This window comes from Manis javanica, chromosome 1 (assembly GCF_040802235.1).
Source record: "Manis javanica isolate MJ-LG chromosome 1, MJ_LKY, whole genome shotgun sequence".
Lineage (NCBI taxonomy): Eukaryota > Metazoa > Chordata > Mammalia > Pholidota > Manidae > Manis > Manis javanica.
The window spans coordinates 53,850,424-53,866,007 of NC_133156.1; the positions used below are offsets into that span (position 1 = coordinate 53,850,424).

At 41.8% G+C, this 15,584-nt stretch overlaps 1 protein-coding gene across 1 annotated transcript in view; it reads left to right on the forward strand.

Moving 5' to 3' along the window:
- The first annotated feature begins 370 nt into the window (after positions 1–370).
- Positions 371–15,584, forward strand: part of C1H5orf47 (chromosome 1 C5orf47 homolog) — a 48,558-nt gene continuing 33,344 nt past the window's right edge. Inside the window, exon 1 of the mRNA XM_036995121.2 lies at positions 371–678. Within this exon, the coding sequence (XP_036851016.2) occupies positions 387–678 (292 nt within the window). The 5' untranslated portion in view covers positions 371–386. The remainder of the gene's footprint in view (positions 679–15,584) is intronic.

The following is a 15,584-nucleotide window of genomic DNA, read 5'->3' on the forward strand; positions in this document are numbered from 1 at the left end:
CCCCAAAGTTATCTGGTTCCCAAACTCTAATACCACTTTCCAGACAAGTGGTCCACCATTTTGCGAACCCGACACCTTCCTGCTCCCGCCTCACTGCCCTAGACTCCCCTCCGCCCCCTGCCCACAGTGATCCGGCTTGTAGCCTCCCTCAGCCCCCTACTTCTTCCCTCATTCCTTCCCCACCCCTCCTGCCCACGCCCCACTCGTGGTCCTGCCCCACCCCACGGCTGGGGCCTCACCCCCACAGTGCACAGTGGTCCCGCCCGCCACCCCCACGCATGCACGGTGGTCCGGCCCTCAGTTCTCCCCGACCCGTCGCAGTTGCCCGTCATCCGTCCCGCGCAGCGGCTGGTCGTGCTCAGGAGGGCTGTACCACAAAGGCTGCGATGGCAGCGGCAGGTCGAGGGCCGGAGCGAGACCTGGCGCGCTTCGTCTACGTGACCCAATTCGGCTCGCACCAGTGTGGCCGCGTCTGGCGGCTGGGCGGCCGGGCCCAGGGCCGTGGGAGCCCTGGGTTCGCAGCCGGCTGCTGCCAGGAGGAGCCGCGGCGGGAGGCGGCTGCGGAGCCCCGGGGCGGCGGGGAGCCGTCCCTCGGCTCGCCACCCACGGCCCCCGCGGCCTCCTCACAGGCGCGGCCGTCGAACGCGCGGAGCGGGCCCAGACGGGCGGCGCGTGCAGGTGGCGCGAAGGGGGCGACGGCGGGCGGGAGAGGGCGGGACCCGAGGCTCGCCGCCTGGCGTGGGCCGCTGGGTTAGCACTCCGCCTTCCTCCGCTCCTTGGCGGCCGCCCTCGGGCGCCTCACCTTGGCCGGTCGGTTGCCTCCCTGTCAGCTTCCTGGCGGCTCGCCCGCCGCGGGGGCGGCGGCTCCGGGCTCGCGGTCTCGCGACCTCGCGGTTTTGCTCAGCAGCCGCCAGGCCTTGGTTCCGCCGGGGCCGGCAGGCCGCCGCCGCCGCCGCCCCAGGGCCCGCGGGCCCCTCGGGCCGGCTACAGCGGCTCGGGCCTCTAGCAGCCTGTGCGGGGGGGTGGGGGTGGTGGTGGGGGTGGTGGTGGTGGTGGTGCAGGGACGGGTGTGCCCCAGAAAGGACGCCGAAGTGCCATGTAAGATAAGCCAGAGAATGCGAGGAGTGTTACTGCGTGGAGCCACTTAGGTCCCGCGGAATGATGGGACCTTGGCATGCTTGGTGGTGTTCCTACTGACATTCACCGAATTTATAAATTAACTTAAGGCGAACTGACGTCTTTAAATGTTTAGTCACTTACCCCCTAACAACAGCGTGTGTTTTTCCATTTGTTCAATTTACTTTTGTATGTTTCAGGAATATTTTGTATTGAAATGTTTCTTCCTATAGGTTTTGTGTATTATCTTGTTAAATTTGTAAGTATTTGATCTTCTCTGATGTTGTCAATGGGATTTTCCATACTGTCCTCTAGATCTTTATTTTGTGTGTATATGAAGCCTCTTGGTCTCCAAAAAGACCAACTTTATTTAGAGTTGATTTTACATACATTTGGACAAAGTTATACACCCTAGTGACACACCACCACAGTGAAGATACAGAGCATTTCCTTCACCTCAGAAAGTTCTCTCTTTTGAGGTCCCACCCCTCTGTGCGTGCTGTTTTTTATTTTATTTTTTATTAAGGTATCATTGATATACAATCTTATGCTCGGGTTTCACATTAACAACATTGTGGTTATTAGATTCCCCCTATTATCAAGTCCCCACCACATACCCCATTACAGTCACTGTCCATCAGGGTATTAAGATGCTATAGAGTCACTACTTGTCTTCTCTGTGCTATACTGCCTTCCTTGTGCCCCCCCTACTTTATGAGTGCTAATCACAATGCCCCTTAATCCCCTTATCCCTCCCCACCCACCCTCCCCAGTCCCTTTCCATTTGGTAACCGCTAGTTCATTCTTGGGTTCTGTGACTCTGCTGCTTTTTTCTTCTTTCAGTTTTTGCTTTGTTGTTATACTCCACAAATGAGTGAAATCATCTGGTACTTGTCTTTCTCTGCCTGGTTTATTTCACTGAGCATAAGACCCTCTAGCTCCATCCATGTTGTTGCAAATGGTAGGATTTTTTTTCTTATGGCTGAATAATATTCCATTGTATATATGTATCACATTTTCTTTATCCATTCATCTAGTGATGGACACTTAGGTTGCTTCCATATCTTGGCTATTGTAAATAGTGCTGCAGTAAACATGGGGGTGCATATGTCTTTTTGAATCTGGGATCTTGTTTCTTCAGATAAATTCCTAGGAGTGAAATTCCTGGGTCATGGTATTTCTATGTTTAGCTTTTGAGGAACCTCCATATTGCTTTCCACAATGGTTGAATTAATTTACACCCCCACCAACAGTGTAGGAGGGTTCCCCTTTCTCCGCATCCTCACCAGCATTTGTTGTTGCTTTTGGATGTTGGCCATCCTAACTGGTGTGAGGTGGTATCTCATTGTGGTTTTAATTTGCATTTCCCTGATGATTAGCGATGTGGAGCATCTTTTCATGTCCCTGTTGGCCATCTGGATTTCTTCTTTAGAGAAGTGTTTGTTCAGATGCTCTGCCCATATTTTATTAGGGTTATTAGCTCTTTATATATTTCGGATGTTAACCCCTTATCAGATATGTCTTTTATGAATATATTCTCCCATACTGTAGGATGACTTTTCTATTGATGGTGTCCTTTGCTGCACCGAAGCTTTTTAGCTTGACGTAGTCCCATTTTGTTTCCCTTGCCCAAGGAGATATGTTCATGAAAAAGTTGCTCATGTTTATATTCAAGAAAGTTTTGCTGTCTTTTTTAGCTTTATTGGGATATAATCATACTCTGTGTAAATCACCTCTTTCAAGTGCACAGTTCAGTGTTTCTACAGACTTCTGCAATCTTCACAATAAATTTTGGAACATTTTTATTACTCCATAGCGAAACTCTCTACTTGCCAGTGCTCACTATTCTTCCCTTACTGCCCTGTCCTACCCCTAACTCTAGCTTTAAGCCAGCACCAGACTGTTTTCTGTCTCCATTTATTTGCGTATTGTGGGTATTTCATATAAATGATATCATACAATATGTGAGCTTTCCTGATTGGCATCTTTCACTTAGCCTGTGGGTTTTTGTATGTTAATGTTAGATCCTCTTACTTTCCTGAACTCTTTTATTGTTAGTTTTTTTTTTTTTTGAGAGGGCATCTCTCATATTTATTGATCAAATGGTTGTTAACAACAATAAAATTCAGTATAGGGGGGTCAACGCTCAATGTACAATCATTAATCCATCTCAAGCCTAATTCTCGTCAGTCTCCAATCTTCTGAAGCATAACAAACAAGTTCTTACATGGTGAACGAATTCTTACATAGTGAATAAATTCTTACATGGTGAACAGTACAAGGGCATTCATCACAGAAACTTTCGGTTTTGATCATGCATTATGACCTATAAACAATCAGGTCAAATATGAATATTCGTTTGATTTTTGTACTTGGTTTATATGTTGATCCCACATTTCTCCTATTATTATTATTATTTTTATTTTTAATAAAATGCTGAAGTGGTAGGTAGATGCAAGATAAAGGTAGAAAACATAGTTTAGTGCTGTAAGAAGGCAAATGTAGATGATCAGATGATCAGGTGTGTGCCTATGGACTAAGTATTAATCCAGGCTAGACAAGGGCAGCAAGACATCCACGGATGCAGAAGATTTCTCTCAAAGCAGGGGGGGTGAGGTTCTGAGCCTCACCTCTGTTGATCCCTAAATTCTCACCTGATGGCCCCCCTGCGACTGTGCCTGTCTTAGGTTGTTCCTCCCTTGAGGAATCTTACCCGTCTCTGGCTAACCAGTCATCTTCCGGGGCCATACAGGGAAATGTAAAGTTGGTAAGTGAGAGAGAAGCCATATTGTTTGCAAAGGTTAGCTTTTTACTTCTTTGCAGATTTATGCCCTGTGGCTTCTAAGCCCAGCACTTGTCTCGAGGTATCTTTACCACCTGGAGGAATTATGATACTCGGTAAATTCGATATGAGGCATGAATTCTATTTAAGGGTTGTAATTAGGAAGGAAGAAGAAAAGCTATAGAGTAGCATATGAAGGAAACATGGGAGGATTGATTATTTCTTTGACATATCTTCTTGTATAGTACCTTAAGTATGTATAGGTTTTAAACTACTAATTTGCCCACACGTATTAACATAATAGGAATATGGTGACATAAACAAAGCAAATCTATAATTACCATCCATCTCCAGTGAAGCCAAGAAAACCATTTAGGCACCCTAGGCATTTGTGAAAATTTATCTATGATATGATGGATATTGTCCAACTGTACTTGAACCATCAGACAAATTAAAGCAGCCCATTTCTGGGATCTGTTCACATCCCATATGTTCTTTTAACCATAGATAGTCTATAGTCATGAGATTTTGGAGTGCTACAACTTGCACCCCTCCCAACTCCTGGTTGAGTTCCAACAGTACAGATCTGGTCAAATTCGTTGTCTCACTGTATGCACATGCCAGCCTAGACATCTCCCTCCTCATTCCTATGGCAAGTCCAGGAGACGGTGGGCTGGATGCAGCCACAACCGCAGCATCGTCCGGATCCCTGTGGAGGCTTTTTGATGATCATCCCCCGGCACAAGTCCTCCAGAGAGTGCTGATGCCGGAAGCTCCTCCTCATATCCTGTCTTAGTTCATTTTCTGGGAATCCAAGCTAGGCCTTGATCTTCTGCATAGAAACAAACAGACCCTTTGCCCACACTTTGACATGCCCTCTATACCACTGTGCAGAACTCATTGGAGGTCAGCACACAGTAACTGCTTTTTTTTTTTTTTTTAATTAAGAGAAAGGAATATTATCAGAAAAGAGTACCTCCATAGCTGATCATCTGACACCCTTTAAGTGATCAACATTAAGGATATTTAAAGCATGCGTTGATCTTTGATTTACCAATAGTTTTATCCTGTCAAGGAGTAATCCCCCTTTTCTTTCTTTCTTTCTTTTTTTTTTTTAATTTTTAATCTACACTTACATGAAGAATACTATGTTTACTATGCTCTCCCCTATATCAGGTCCCCCCTAACAACCACATTACGGTTACTGTCCATCAGCTTAGCAAAATGTTGTAGAGTCACTACTTGTCCTCTCTGTGTTGTGCAGCCCACCCTCCCCTTTCTCCCTCCCCCCCATGCATGCTAATCTTAATACCCCCCTTCTTCTTCCCCCCCCTTATCCCTCCCTGCCCACCCATCCTCCCCAGTTCCTTTCCCTTTGGTACCTGTTAGTCCATTTTTGGGTTCTGTAATTCCACTGCTGTTTTGTTCCTTCAGTTTTTCCTTTGTTCCTATACTCCTCAGATGAGTGAAATCATTTGGTATTTCTCTTTCTCCGCTTGGCTTATTTCACTGAGCATAATACTCTCCAGCTCCATCCATGTTGCTGCAAATGGTTGGATTTTTCCACTTCTTATGGCTGAGTAGTATTCCATTGTGTATATGTACCACATCTTCTTTATCCATTCATCTACCGATGGACATTTAGGTTGCTTCCAATTCTTGGCTATTGTAAATAGTGCTGCGATAAACATAGGAGTGCATCTATCTTTCTTAAACTTGATTGCTGCGTTCTTAGGGTAAATTCCTAGGAGTGGAATTCCTGGGTCAAATGGTAGGTCTGTTTTGAGCATTTTGATGCACCTCCGTACTGCTTTCCACAATGGTTGAACTAATTTACATTCCCACCAGCAGTGTAGGAGGGTTCCCCTTTCTCCACAGCCTTGCCAACATTTGTTGTAGTTTGTCTTTTGGATGGCAGCTGTCCTTACTGGTGTGAGGTGATACTTCATTGTAGTTTTAATTTGCATTTCTCTGATAATTAGCGATGTGGAGCATCTTTTCATGTGTCTCTTGGCCATCTGTATTTCTTTTTTGGAGAACTGTCTGTTCAGTTCCTGTGCCCATTTTTTAATTGGGTTATTTGTTTTTTGTTTGTTGAGGCATGTGAGTGAGCTCTTTATATATTCTGGACGTCAAGCCTTTATCGGATCTGTCATTTTCAAATATATTCTCCCATACTGTAGGGTTCCTTTTTGTTCTATTGATGGTGTCTTTCACTGTACAGAAGTTTTTCAGCTTAATGTGGTCCCACTTGCTAATTTTTGCTGTTGTTATCCTTGCCTGGGGAGATATGTTCAAGAAGAGATCACTCATGTTTATGTCTAAGAGGTTTTTGCCTATGATTTTTTCCAAGAGTTTAATGGTTTCATGACTTACATTCAGGTCTTTGATCCATTTTGAGTTTACCTTTGTATATGGGGTTAGACAATGGTCCAGTTTCATTCTCCTGAATGTAGCTGTCCAGTTTTGCCAGCACCATCTGTTGAAGAGACTGTCATTTTGCCATTGTATGTCCATGGCTCCTTTATCAAATATTAATTGACCATCTATGTTTGGGTTAATTTCTGGGGTCTCTAATCTGTTCCACTGGTCTGTGGCTCTGTTCTTGTGCCAGTACCAAATTGTCTTGATTACTATGGCTTTGTAGTAGAGCTTGAAGTTGGGGAGTGAGATCCCCCCTACTTTATTCTTCTTTTTCAGGATTGCTTTGGCTATTCGGGGTCTTTGGTGTTTCCATATGAATTTTTGAATTATTTGTTCCAATTCATTGAAGAATGTTGCTGGTAATTTGAGAGGGATTGCATCAAATCTGTATATTGCTTTGGGCAGGATGGCCATTTTGACGATATTAATTCTTCCTAGCCATGAGCATGGAATGAGTTTCCATTTATTAGTGTCCCCTTTAATTTCTCTTAAGAGTGACTTGTAGTTTTCAGAGTATAAGTCTTTCACTTCTTTGGTTAGGTTTATTCCTAGGTATTTTATTCTTTTTGATGCAATGGTGAATGGAATTGTTTTCCTGATTTCTCTTTCTATTGATTCGTTGTTAGTGTATAGGAAAGCTACAGATTTCTGTGTGTTAATTTTGTATCCTGCAACTTTGCTGTATTCCGATATCAGTTCTAGTAGTTTTGGAGTGGAGTCTTTAGGGTTTTTTATGTACAGTATCATATAATCTGCAAATAGTGACAGTTTAACTTCTTCTTTACCAATCTGGATTCCTTGTATTTCTTTGTTTTGTCTGATTGCCGTGGCTAGGACCTCCAGTACTATGTTAAATAACAGTGGGGAGAGTGGGCATCCCTGTCTAGTTCCCGATCTCAGAGGAAATGCTTTCAGCTTCTCACTGTTCAGTATAATGCTGGCTGTGGGTTTATCATATATGGCCTTTATTATGTTGAGGTACTTGCCCTCTATTCCCATTTTGCTGAGAGTTTTTATCATGAATGGATGTTGAATTTTGTCGAATGCTTTTTCAGCATCTATGGAGATGATCATGTGGTTTTTGTCTTTCTTTTTGTTGATGTGGTGGATGATGTTGATGGATTTTCGAATGTTGTACCATCCTTGCATCCCTGGGATGAACCCCACTTGGTCATGGTGTATGATCCTTTTGATATACTGTTGAATTCTGTTTGCCAATATTTTATTGAGTATTTTTGCATCTACATTCATCAGGGATATTGGTCTGTAATTTTCTTTTTTGGTGGGGTCTTTGCCTGGTTTTGGTATTAGGGTGATGTTGACTTCATAGAATGAGTTTGGGAGTATTCCCTCTTCTTCTATTTTGTGGAACACTTTAAGGGGAATGGGTATTATGTCTTCTCTGTGTGTCTGATAAAATTCCGAGGTAAATCCGTCCGGCCCCGGGGTTTTGTTCTTGGGTAGTTTTTTGATTACTGTTTCAATTTCTTTGCTTGTAATTGGTTTGTTTAACTTTTGTGTTTCTTCCTTGGTCAGTCTTGGGAGGTTGTATTTTTCTAGGAAGTTGTCCATTTCTTCTAGGGTTTCCAGCTTGTTGGCATATAGGTTTTCATAGTAGTCTTTAAGAATTCTTTGTATTTCTGTGGAGTCTGTTGTGATTTTTCCATTCTCATTTCTGATTATGTTGATTTGTGTTGACTCTCTTTTTCTCTTAATAAGTTGGGCTAGAGGCTTATCTATTTTGTTTATTTTCTCAAAGAACCAGCTCTTGGTTTCGTTGATTTTTGCTATTGTTTTATTCTTCTCAATTTTGTTTATTTCTTCTCTGATCTTCATTATGTCCCTCCTTCTGCTGACTTTAGGCCTCATTTGTTCTTCTTTTTCCAGTTTTAATAATTGTGATGTTAGACTATTCATTTGGGATTGTTCTTCCTTCTTCAAGTGTGCCTGGATTGCTATATACTTTCCTCTTAAGACTGCTCTCGCTGCATCCCACAGAAGTTGGGGCTTAGTGTTGTTGTTGTCATTTGTTTCTTTATATTCCTTGATCTATATTTTGATTTGTTCATTGATCCATTGATTATTTAGTAGCATGTTGTTAAGCCTCCATGTGTTTGTGAGCCTTTTTGTTTTCTTTGTAGAATTTATTTCTACTTTCATACCTTTGTGGTCTGAAAAATTGGTTGGTAGAATTTCAATATTTTGGAATTTCCTGAGGCTCTTTTTGTGAGCTAGTATGTGGTCGATTCTGGAGAATGTTCCATGTGCACTTGAGAAGAATGTATATCCTGTTGCTTTTGGATGTAGAGTTCTATAGATGTCTATTAGGTCCATCTGTTCTAGTGTGTTGTTCAGTGCCTGTGTGTCTTTACTTATTTTCTGCCCGGTGGATCTATCCTTTGGGGTGAGTGGTGTGTTGAAGTCTCCTAAAATGAATGCATTGCAGTCTATTTCCCTCTTAAGTTCTGTTAGTATTTGCTTCACATATGCTTGTGCTCCTGTATTGGGTGCATATATATTTAGAATGGTTATATCCTCTTGTTGGACTGAGCCCTTTATCATTATGTAGTATCCTTCTTTATCTCTTGTTACTTTCTGTGTTTTGAAGTCTATTTTGTCTGATATTAGTACTGTAACCCCTGCTTTCTTCTCACTGTTGTTTGCCTGAAATATGTTTTTCCATCCCTTGACTTTTAGTCTGTGCTTGTCTTTGGGTTTAAGGTGAGTTTCTTGTAAGCAGCATATAGATGGGTCTTGCTTTTTTATCCATTCTATTACTCTGTGTCTTTTGGTTGGTGCATTCAGTCCATTTACATTTAGGGTGACTATTGAGAGATATGTACTTATTGCCATTGCAGGCTTTAGATTAGTGGTTACCAGAGGTTCAAGGTTAGCTTCTTTAGTATATTACTGCCTAATTTAGCTTGCTTATTGAGCTCTTATATACACTGTCTGGAGATTCTGTTCTCTCCCTTCTTATTCCTCCTCCTCCATTCTTCATATGTTGTGTGTTTTGTTCTGTGCTCTTTTTAGGGGTGCTCCCATCTAGAGCAGTCCCTGTAGGATGCCCTGTAGAGGTGGTTTGTGAGAAGCAAATTCCCTCAGCTTTTGCTTGTCTGGGAATTGTTTAATCCCGCCATCATATTTAAATGATAATCGTGCTGGATACAGTATCCTTGGTTCAAGGCCCTTCTGTTTCATTGCATTAAGTATATCATGCCATTCTCTTCTGGCCTGTAGGGTTTCTGTCGAGAAGTCTGATGTTAGCCTGATGGGTTTTCCTTTATAGGTGACCTTTTTCTCTCTAGCTGCCTTTAAAACTCTTTCCTTGTCCTTGATCCTTGCCATTTTAATTACTATGTGTCTTGGTGTTGTCCTCCTTGGATCCTTTCTGTTGGGAGCTCTGTGTAATTCCATGGTCTGTTCGATTATTTCCTCCCCCAGTTTGGGGAAGTTTTCAGCAATTATTTCTTCAAAGAGACTTTCTATCCCTTTTCCTCTTTCTTCCTCTTCTGGTATCCGTATAATACGAATATTATTCCTTTTGTATTGGTCACATATTTCTCTTAGTGTTGTTTCAATCCTGGAGATCCTTTATCTCTCTCTATGTCAGCTTCTATACATTCCTGTTCTCTGGCTTCTATTCCTTCAATGGCCTCTTGCATCTTATCCATTCTGCTTATAAATCCTTTCAGGGATTGTTTCACTCTGTGATCTCCTTCCTGACATCTGTGATCTCCTTCCGGACTTCATCCCACTGCTCTTGCATTTTTCTCTGCATCTCATCCCACTGCTGTTGCATTTTTCTCTGCATCTCATCCCATTGCTCTTGCATTTTTCTCTGCATCTCTGTCAGCATGTTCATGATTTTTATTTTGAATTCTTTTTCAGGAGGACTGGTTAGGTCTGTCTCCCTCTCAGGTGTTGTCTCTGTGATCTTTGTCTACCTGTAGTTTTGCCTTTTCATGGTGATAGAGATAGTTTGCAGAGCTGGTACAAGTGACCGCTGGAAGAGCTTCCCTTCTTGTTGGTTTGTGGCCTTTTCCTGGGAGAATAGCGACCTCTAGTGGCTTGTGATGGGCAGCTGTGCGCAGACAGGGCTTCTGCTTCCTGCCCAGTTGCTTTGGGGTTTATCTCCGCTGTTGCTGTGGGCTTGGCCTGGCTGGGGCTGTTCCTCCAAAATGGTGGAGCCCCGTTGGAGGGGGAGCGGCCGGGAGGCTATTTATCCCCATAAGGGGCCTCTGTGCTCCCTGCTGCCCAGGGGGTTAGAATGCCCAGAGATCCCCAAATTCCCTGCCTCTTGTCTAAGTGACCTGTCCTGCCCCTTTAAGACTTCCAAAAAACACTCTCCAAACCAAAACAACAACAGCAACAATGAGAGAGGGAACAGAAAGGAAAAAAAAAAGGAAAAAACATGCGATTTTTTTTTTTTTTTTTTTGTCCTCAGTGCCGGTCCCAGGCACCCGCTCACTGGTCCTGCTGCCCTGTCTCCCTAGCACCAGGGTGCCTGTCTTTTCAAGGCTTCCAAAAAGCACCCACCCACCGGTCCCGCACGAAGGAACGCTCGATATTCTTTGTCCTCAGGTGCTGGTCCCAGGCACCCGCTCACCAGTCCCACCGCCCTGCCTCCCTAGCACCGGGGTCCCTGTCCCTTTTAGGCTTCCAAAAAGCACTCGCAAAAAAGAGGAAAAAAAAAGGGGAAAAACGCGCGATTTCCTCTGTCCTCAAGTGCCGGTCTCAGGCACCTGACCCCCGGTCCCGCAGGGAAAAACGTGGGATATTCTTTGTCCTCAGGCACCGGTCCCAGGCACCCGCTCACCAGTCCCGCTGCCCTGCCTCCCTAGCACCGGGGTCCCTGTCCCTTTTAGGCTTCCAAAAAGCACTCGCAAAAAAGAAAAAAAAAAGGGGAAAAACACGCGATTTCCTCTGTCCTCAAGTGCCGGTCTCAGGCACCCGCCCCCCGGTCCCGCAGGGAAAAACGTGGGATATTCTTTGTCCTCAGGCGCCGGTCCCAGGCACCCGCTCACCAGTCCCGCCACCCTGCCTCCCTAGCACTGGGGTCCCTGTCCCTTTAAGGCTTCCAAAAAGCACTCGCCAAAAAGAGAGGAAAAAAAAGGGGAAAAACGCGCGATTTCCTCCGTCCTCAGGCGCCGGTCTCAGGCACCTGCCCGCCGGTCCCGCAGGGAGAAACGCGGGATATTCTTTGTCCTCAGGCGCCGGTCCCAGGCACCTGCTCACCGGTCCGCCACCCTGCCTCCCTAGCAACGGGGGCCCGTCCCTTTAAGGCTTCCAAAAAGCACTCGCCAAAAAAAACCTGCACCGGTTTCTTTCCACCTGCCGGGAGCCGGGGGGAGGGGCGCTCGGGTCCCGCCGGGCCGGGGCTTGTATCTTACCCCCTTCGCAAGGCGCTGTGTTCTTGCAGGTGTGGATGTGGTCTGGATGTTGTCCTGTGCCCTGTGGTCTCTATTTTAGGAAGATTTTTCTTTGTTATATTTTCATAGCTCTATGTGTTTTTGGGAGGAGATTTCCACTGCTCTACTCACACCGCCATCCTGGCATCACCTTATTGTTAGTTTTATCATTGATATTCACTGTTCTCCAGATGTCCTATTGTAAGGAGAGATAATTTTATTTCTTTTTTATCCATTCTTATGCTTGTAATAAATTTATTATCTCTTATTGCACTGGCTAATACCTGGAGTACAATGTTGAACAGCTTTGGAGATTGTGGGTATCTTTGCCTTTTTCCTGATCTTAGGAGAAATGCTTCTAGTGTTTGTCATTGTGTAAGGTCCTGGCTTTAGGGCTAAGGTATATGCAGGTGACCTTTGAATAATGCCAGGATTAGAGGCACACACTGCACTGCAGTAGAAAAATCTGTATATAACTTTTACTCCCACAAAATTTAACTGCTAATAGCCTGCTATTGACTGGGAATCTTACTGATAACCACAGTTGAATAACACCTATTTTGTATGTTATATGTACTATATACTGTACTCTTGCAATAAAGTACACTGAGAAAAGAAAATTGTCACAAATCTTCAACTTCCAAAATACTTATTGAAAAATATATGCATTGAAGTGGACCTGTACAGTTCAAATCCATTGCATTCAAGGGTCAGCTATATTATATAAAATATTAAAAAGTATTTCTCAATTTTTATTTTCTTCAGTGTTTTTATCATAATTAGGTGTTGAATTTTTTCAGACTTTCTCAGATCCATGGAAATATAAGATTTTTTCCTTAGAGCTATTAATATGACATATGATATAATGGATTTCCTAATATCAAACCAACCTTTCATTCCTGAAATAAATCCTGCTTTGTTATGATATATTACTTTCTTAAAGTAGTATTGGACTCTGCTAATAATTTGTTAAGAATTTTTACATCAGTAGTTGTGAGAGATAGTGATCTGTAGTTTTTCTCTTTGTCCTTTTTCACGTAGTTTAGGTATCAGAGTTAATACTGCATGAAAGAAATTAGGAACCTTTCCTTCCTTTTCAGTGCTCTGGAATAATTTATAGACCACTGAGACTGGTGTTTGAAGGTTTGATAGAATTCTTCTGTGAAACTATCTGGGTCTAGTATTTTTTTGTGGGATAATTCCATAATAACTTTGTATCTCCTATGGAAATTGTCTCTTTAAGCTTTCTAACTCTAATGGGTCAATTTTAGTAATCTGCATTTCCCTAGGAAATTATCCATTTCATCTAGATTTCCAAATTTATCTGCAGAGGTCTGCAAAGTGTTGTCTTATGATTTTTTGAAAATTTCTTGTGTTTCAATGGTAATTTCTCCCTTGATCTTTCCTTTTTTCATAAGCATGAGCATTATGAAATGCTCCCTTTCTCCCTTTTTCTTGATCAAGTTAGCCAGTGCCTATTTTATGAAAGTTTTTTTAAAACAGGGTTTTGATTTATGAGTGAGACATGTTAGTTTTTTAGTTTATTCCTTATTAAAAAAGATGAATGATAAAGAAACTTTATTGTCCTTTCTTTTGATTTACTTTGTTCTTTTTATACTTTATATTGAGGAGTATTTCATGCACTTATTTTTATTCTTCCTTTTTATTCATAAAAGTGTTTAGAGCAGTGAATTTTCTTGTAAGTAACCACTACTTTAAATCCCATAGATTCTAATATGTAGTGTGTTCATTGTCACTATTTTTTTTTAATTCTGTAATTTCAATTTTTATTACCTCTCTCATCCTATAGTTGCTTAATAGATTAAAAAATTTTAATTTCGAGGACTTTTCTATTTTGTTTTTGTTAGTAAACTCTTTTTATGGCACTGTAATCAGTGCTGTTTGTAACATCTCCACTTTATGGATGTTACTGATATTTTCTTTGTGACCTAACTTAGGAGTTTTCCTTTTTGTTATGTTCTTTTTCTACACCAGAAGCCATGTGATTGGTAGACTGTCCCTTTAAATCATGCTAGCCTCTTAAAACGAGTTAGTCCCATTAAATTGCATGCTTGGTTTTTTATGTGTGCCTGACCCTTTAAATTGCACATTGGAATCCCTTCCCTACATTGAACACAGAATTTGTACTAAGATGGCTTTGGTTATGTTTTAGTGTTTTTAGATTTAGGATTGATTAATCTTTGTATTGGTCACTCCATCTTTCCTGAAGGTATCTTTTCTAGTGTTCTTTCTTTTTCTTCCCCACTGGCCACAAAGCCTGCCTGCAGTGGGGCTGGAGCATATAGGATCATAGCACCATGATTTAATGACTTTTCTTATTTTACTTACAGTTATTTTGTAATTTCAGCATTCTTTGTCTTAAAGTAATGCTGAGGGTGTGGTTTTGTGTACAAATTTTGTAATGTGAAGTTGTTTGGGGTGAAATTTTGGGAAGTTGATTACTGCATACCCAGCGTTGTCTTCAGCTCCTCAAGTCCTGCATTGACAGGTTTTGAACAAGAAAAACAATAGGGTCAGATTTACATCGGTCATGCTGTATAGTGGAGATTGAATTGGAGGCAGGCAAGACTAATGCTCAAGTTAAAAAATATATAAATGATTTGTTTGGTATCCTTCCAGAACTAAATTTGCTTTGATATTTAAACATATAAAATGGTACTTTGCATAAGCTGTGTTTTTATTGGGTCGATTGAGATACAAAATCATATTGGTTTCAGATCTACAACATAGTGACTCGATAATTATCTGCATTACTAGATGCTTACTTACCACAGTGAGTGTAGTTCCCCCTGTTATAGACCAAGATACTACAATATTATTGGTTATATTCTTTTTCTTGTATTTCTATTCCTATGGCTAACTTATTTTACAATTTGCAATTTGTACCTCTTTATTCCCTTCACCTATTTCACCCATTCTCCCACCCCTTCTCCCTTTGGTAACCAAAGTCTATTTCTTTTTTGTTGTTTGTTTTGTTTTTTAGATTCCACATATAAGTGAAATCATATGGTATTTGTCTTTCTCTGCCTGGCTTATTTCACTTAGCATAATACCTTCTAGGTCCATCCATGTTGTCCCAAATGGCAAGATACCCTTTTATGGCTGAGTAATATTTCACTGTATATATATGCCACATCTTCTTTATGTATTCATCTATTGATGAGCACTTTGGTTGCTTCCATATCTTGGCTATTATAAATAATGGGGCAATAAACATAGGGATGCATATATCTTTTCAAGTCAAGGATTTTGTTTTCTTTGGGTAAATTCCCTGAAGTGGAACTTCTGGGTTGTATGGTATTTCTATTTTTAGTTTTTTAAGGAACCTCCATATTGTTTTCTACAGTGGCTGGACCAATTTACATTCCCACCAACAGTGTAAGAGGGTTCCCTTCTCTCTACATCCTTGTCAATACTTGTTATTTCTTATATTTTGGATACTAGCCATTCTGACTGGTATGAGGTGGTATCTCTTTGTGGTTTTGATTTGCATTTCCCTGGTGATTAGTGATGTGGAGCATCTTTTTATATGTTGGCTGTCTGTATGTTTTGTTTGGAAAAATGCCTCTTCAGGTCCTCTGCCCATTTTTTAATTGGATTATTTTTCTTGGTGTTGAGTTGTATGAGTTCTTTATATATTTTGGATATTAGCCTCTTATCATTAGGTATATTACTTGCAAATATATTCTTCCATACGGTAGGTTGCCTTTTTGTTTTGTTGAGGGTTTTCTTTGTTGTACAGAAACTTTTTAGTTTGATGAAGTCCCACTTGTTTATTTTTGCTTTTGTTTCCCTTGCCTGTGGAGACTTATCCAAAAAGAAATTTCTCA